The sequence below is a fragment of the Haemaphysalis longicornis genome, unplaced genomic scaffold (genome assembly GCF_048455015.1).
Source record: "Haemaphysalis longicornis isolate Haplotype H1 unplaced genomic scaffold, Haemaphysalis longicornis Haplotype H1 scaffold_8, whole genome shotgun sequence".
Lineage (NCBI taxonomy): Eukaryota > Metazoa > Arthropoda > Arachnida > Ixodida > Ixodidae > Haemaphysalis > Haemaphysalis longicornis.
Window position 1 is genome coordinate 27,972,874 of NW_027526445.1, and position 6,000 is coordinate 27,978,873.

A 6,000-nucleotide genomic window follows, 5' to 3' on the forward strand; every position below is an offset into this window, starting at 1 on the left:
GTCCTTCTCAGACAGATGTTGATAATAGCCTTTCTTTTCTGCTTCCTTCCATTCGGTCAGGATGCTTCCAGGAGCTATGCACTAATGCTTGTGAGATGAAATTCTATTCAAAAAGGGGCATCAAGGGTGTTTGTGACGGTGATGCGTGCTACTGCAAAGGTGAGCTTAAAGGAACAGACAATCGATCGTCATGGTGAGCACATCATTCACCTCATACGAAGCCAGAGGTTAACCGCTATGACTTTTTTAAAAAACAGGCAGAATTAATGTTGAACGAAAATTCCGGAAACGTGAAAGGTAGCGTCCTGTATCTTCTAAACGTGACAGTACGTTCTGTGTCAAAACAATTCCGGCGATTTCAACGCGTGATTCAGAAAGCACATGAAGAAAAATGAAAGTTTACACAGTGTTGTTGTTTTATATCTGACGACACGTTTTAATTGTTTCTTCTAATCCCACGTGCAGTTAAAAGTATGTTGCCGCTCGGATCACTAATGGCTGCCAGCATTCCTTTCCGCAGGACACGTATGGCTGGCAAAATAAAAATTCTAATTTCAAAAGTTCGAACGCCTTAAAAACAAGGCTGTGTCAGATTAACGTGGTTTAATTGATGCCCTTGTATTTGGGTAAAAGAAGATATACTCGAAAAAAAAAGCGGTTTTCTGTCCCTTTAAATTTTTTTCTTTACATTCCTACAACCATATTAAGCCGGAATGAAACCACCCTCATAGAGAGGGAGGCTTATTTAGTCGCAACTTCGGCGAGAGGTCTTTTTGCGTGAGAGCTACGTTCACGCTTGAAGTCTCCCTAAATCCACATTTGCTGTTTGCCAGATCATCAACTGCACGGAACAAGCTGCCAAAGTACGTTGCGTACAACTACTTTAGTTCTGGGCGCAAATGTTGCCTGGAAACGGAAAAATTGATGCGACTGCTGGATTACTGTCTACACAGGAATGCTGTTATAAACATTACGTTTAAGCAAACTACTACCAAATTTGAACATGCAAGCGTAAAGATCTCTCGTTTTGAAACAATGCCAAAAAGAGAATACCGGAAACATTTATAACTCTGTGTATATACCTTAACCCATTCAGAACTACGAGCGCTTACTGTTCCCTAGAGCTATACGCTAACTCTGATTGTTTATCACCGTTTCAATCCACACATTTTCACTTTTGGTTAACGAACAGCTCTCTTTGCTTGACTAACCCGTAGATTACTAGGAATAGGTATAAAGGATATTTTTGGGTTGATATTAATGGCCTTTTGGCTTTTTGCATCATCAGTAATCCCTCGTTATGACGAAGTCAGCGGGACGGCAAATTTTTTTAAGCGGTAAATTAATATAAGCGATCACTCGATATAAGCTGAAGCAATTGAGCTTTAATTTCTCCACAACAGCGAGGAATCAAAACAGAATGTATTGAGTGACGTAAAACTTTATTCAGGTGTAAAAAAAGACAGTGAGCTTTGGCTGTTTCAAGTTCCTGCACGGAGCGAACAAGCCATGATCCAATTGGATAAGGCATTGCAAGACTGTGGTCGCCGCTAATGCATTCAACTTTATTTCGCAGCCCGCTTAGGTACTCCCACGTCCAAACACACGCTCAGTAGGCGCCCAAGTGACTGAACGTAGCGGGCCACGCAGAAGGAGCATTGAAGGAGCAGCAAAGTCGAAACCGGCTGCAAGGCGCCGAGGAGTTGAAATGAAGGCGAGCGAGAGCTCCCACACTTGAGAGCGAATAAGGAGGCGAAGTCCACTTTTATGGGGGAGTACGGGCGTCACTGAACGCTACGAGATTTTCGCGCTGGAGAGACCTGGAAATGCCGTTGCTCGAGCCTGAGGTCTTGTTTGTTGAGCTCAAAAAATTGTTAACGCTCAAGGTGGGTACGGAGCGCAATCATCAAAAGTGACCGGATTTGTGCTATTGGGTTTGCATGATCACTGGGCAATTTTTGTTTTGGGTGTGCATCCGTGCAGTTTGCAAAACAAGAGTTTTTCTGCGCCACGTAGTCGACGACGCTGCTTATTCCACGGTTCGAGTGTCGGTATTCCCGAACCGTCGCGTCCGAGCTATTGACTAGCAACAGTATCTAAGAACAAAATTCATTGACCCTACCACGGATTTGGTCCATTTGTCTAAAGTCGGATGGCTCGAATCGAGCACAACCAGCTCGATAAAATCGCCGGGGGAACACCATATTATGTTGACGCGCCATGTGACCGCCTGACTCGTCGCTGGGTAGCTGCAGCTCGGCGACGCCTCCACTCACAACTTTGCTCTAAGGGGGTCAGGCTCTTCGTGCGCTTAAAGTGATGCCACCTAGAATTAATGCCTTTCGGTTGGGACCAGAGGAAAGTTCGAAGAAAGCGATATTTCGAATAAAGCAATTTTTTTATAACCAGGGATCACTGTATATCATATTGTTTGTTGATAATATTGCGTTAACTCTTACCGTTTGGGACCTTTATCAGCAGTATTTTTTTATTAAAAATAAAATACCGCAAGGTGAATGAATTGTGCCATTAAATTTGTTTTTAGACTGAATACCTCACTAATAACTGCCTGAGGTTTATTTTTTGATGTTGTGTATTGTTAAATGCAATACACGAATAGATCCCCAAGTTAAAAATAACTTTCTGGGGAACTTCCCATGAAAAGATATCACTGTTAATAAGGTTGTTATATTTTATTTTGAAAATTTAGCGCTTTTAAAGTTTTCACAAAAACGATTAGTAAATGTGCCATATGCCGAAGTCGATTTGATAGCAAAACGTTCTCGCGCACAAATGTAATACGGCAATTTTGAAATTTTAAATTTTCTTTGGCTAAGTGAGGTTAGCCCGAAGAGATGCTCGAAACAGTTACATGTGTTTTGAATGACGTGAATAAAAACAAAATGGGGCGTAAAATTTTATATGAGGTTTATGAAGAATGTAATTTGCGGAGTAAGTTCTCGATTTCAATGCTAGTCGTGCGGTTAGATGAAAATAGCTCAAAGTTTTGGTGTATTTAGGGGTGTTCTACGTAGACGGTGGAATGTTGTGCTCATTCTCTGTCATGAAGCAACTGAGTCTGCAGGAGGGTGAAATTTTCAGGAAGCATCAGGAGCGCTAAAGAGTATTATGCACAAAAAAATATTAAGCGTGTGAGTCCGTCAAAAACATAATAAGAAATCACTACTGGTTCAAAATAATGTACTTTCATTTTTAGCCGTTATAAATGAGCAAACTGCCACACAGAATTTCAATTCTAAGAAACTAAAAGGAAGCCCATTGGTGCGGTGAAAGTTCAACTATTATCGTTACCTACGTGCTGTTGAAAATATCAGAAATGTTTTTCCACCCAGTTGACTGAGGTTTCCAATCGGGTGAAAAGAGGATGTGACAGAAAGTTGAAAGTTTCAAGAAACTTGGAGCGCGCTGTGGGGGACGTGTGAAAATTCCCGGTCCGCGGTTGCAGCTCTGTCCTCTTAGGACTATTGTACCCTAAGCACGTAGCGTCCAGGCCTTTTTTCTACTCGAAAGTCGAATGGCTCTGGTCTGTGGTAGGTGGTAAATCTTTGAAAGGAATCAGCTAAAAAAACGAACCCAAAAGGTAGAGGGAGATACACTACACACTGCTGACTATCAACTGGAATTTTACTGAAGGAAACACAGATATATACATACGAAATAAAAACTAAAAATATACAGAATATAAAAAATATAAAAAAAAACTTGTACACGTCTGTCAGTGAACTGATTAGCGAAGATCGCTTCGCACCAAGCAACCCCTTCTGTCCACCTTGCTACCCACGTTCGAGACTGCCACTGCGAAGCCTACTTGCACAAAATCGCAGTTATCGGACGGACGAAAAGTAGAGTCGGAGGAGAGATACCTAAAGCATTGGGGATAGACGTGAGTGTGCCGTCTTTGGCCCTGTCACCTACCGAAAAAGAGTTTCTGCGCAGCGATCTTCGCTTATCATTTCACTGACTGACGTGAACGAGCTTTTTTATATTTTTATAATTTTCGTGTTTTTTTGTATCAATATATCTGAGTTTCCTTCAGTAAAATTCCAATTTATAATCAGCAGTGTGTCATGTATCTCCCTCTTCGTTTTGTGTTCCTTTTTTCAGGCTGATTCCTATCGAAAGTCGAGTATTACGGCAGTGTGGGCTGATCATCCTCTTGTCTTCTCCCTAGAAATTTTCATAGTACCCTTTAGCCTAGCTTGTGCAGCCTCAATTTGTACCTGAATTATGTATACCGACATATGCAGCACTCTAAACCTGGAGGGGGGTAGGCAGGGGCGCTATCGATTTTAATTGTAGATCGAAGAGAGCCTTTTTAAGGCAATACTATAAAAAAACGCCGCATGTTTCCTTCTAAACCGCTATGTATTAGGTCGGGTATTATATACGATAAAGAAAGCAGCGGGAAATGTAATTTCCCAAAACGTTTCACATTTCGTGGTTAATAAGGATCTTAGCACAAAACACTTCCAAAGGGAGCTTTTGTTGTAAGTAGGGGCAAAGTAAGAAGCCCGGTCACGTAATTTTTGTTTTTTTAGCGGGCTTCTCCATTTATTTCACGCGCTCCCTTTTCGTCCGCGATTAGGAACTAATATAGAACCCCAAAGACGCAGGTTCGATTTCCAGCCGCCGCGGCAGCTAAGCGAAAAGCAGAAACACCCGTGTGTCGATATTTCGGCTCACTTTAAAGATCTCAAGTTGTCCGAAAAAACCAAAGCCTTCCACTACCGCGTGCTGCTTAGCGCAGATGTAGCATAGCAAGTAGAAGGCGGACAATCAATCAATACTTCGAGAAATATAACCTAATATCGAGGTAATAGTTTCTTGTACAAGAAAATTAGTTATGACACAACAAACCATGAATATTTATGCAATACAATATTGTTCGAAACCTGAGCAGCACGTTCCTTACAGTCACTTGTGCTATTTTCGTAGACCCGCAATCCGGCGGGACGATGCACGGCCCCTCCCAGCTCATCACCGCTCTCGTCGGGCTCACCACTGTGGTGAGGATGCCTTCGCTGGGCCAGGGGATGATTCATGCTCTGGTCATGCCTGCCACCCTACTCGGCTTCGTCGCCACTCAGCTTGGGTTGGGCTCACGAGTCACAGCCGTCTAGGTCGCCATCAATACCACGGTCTTGGGCCTCTTCGCTGCATTTTTCTCGTGGCGAGAGCACCAACCTTTACGTCAGCGCCAAAATTCGCCCACCTGGCTCCAGTGTAATTGGTTCTACCGATAAAAAAAACTCCAATAAAAGGTGGATAGCAATTCATTGTACACCTGCTAACCTAAAAATATGAACTGGCGTTCTGCACTGTAAACCGATGTGTTGATTGGGAAAATGTAAGCCGGGTGAAAGAGAAAGGAACACACAAGGTAAACCCAAAGGTATTTTTTTGTTTCTGAATAGAAAGCGCTAATTTTTGAAGTACTATGAGCTAAACTGACTGAGGTTGAGCAGTTTCGCGTGGCTCGTGGAGAGGCGAGCTGCGCTGCCCGTGGAGCAGTGACGTACCACGGCACAAAGAACGTTGCTCTCTGCCCGGCGTCTCTCACCTACCCCACGAGCCCAGCGTCTTTGCCGACCTCCTTTTCGCACGTGGAGGCCCGGTCTACTTGATCATGGGAGGGCTGGCTGGCTGTGGAACCGATGACTGGTGCGTCGCAGCAACAACGGCGCGCCCCTATGGAACCAGCTCAGCTCTGGGGTGATGTGACGCGGCGCCGTAGCCGCTTGACAAATCTACATGTGTCACATAACGCGTATAGCGGGTGTGTGTCATTAAAGCAGCAGTAAGCATGACAGTCGATCTAATCCTAGACAGAAAGGAAAACTAAGAATAATCAGCTCAACCTTAGCTGACGGTACGCATTACCTGGCATAGCCGAGCTTAGCCGCTGCTAATTTTTATTGCATATTTTGACTTTTATTGTGTTTAGTAGTAACTACAGAATGACGATGTGTATTGTCCACA

The 6,000-nt window shown here is 43.4% G+C and overlaps 1 protein-coding gene across 3 annotated transcripts in view; it reads left to right on the forward strand.

Moving 5' to 3' along the window:
* The window catches only part of LOC144149447 (uncharacterized), a 46,093-nt gene extending 40,813 nt beyond the window's left edge, over positions 1 to 5,280 (forward strand). For 2 of the 3 annotated variants that reach the window (XM_077681012.1, XM_077681013.1), the window contains 2 exons: positions 61 to 159; positions 4,957 to 5,280. In XM_077681012.1, coding sequence (XP_077537138.1) covers positions 61 to 159; positions 4,957 to 5,141 — 284 coding nt within the window. In that variant the 3' untranslated portion in view covers positions 5,142 to 5,280. The remainder of the gene's footprint in view (positions 1 to 60; positions 160 to 4,956) is intronic. The other variant, XM_077681014.1, reaches the window with a different exon arrangement.
* The last annotated feature ends 720 nt before the right edge of the window (positions 5,281 to 6,000 follow it).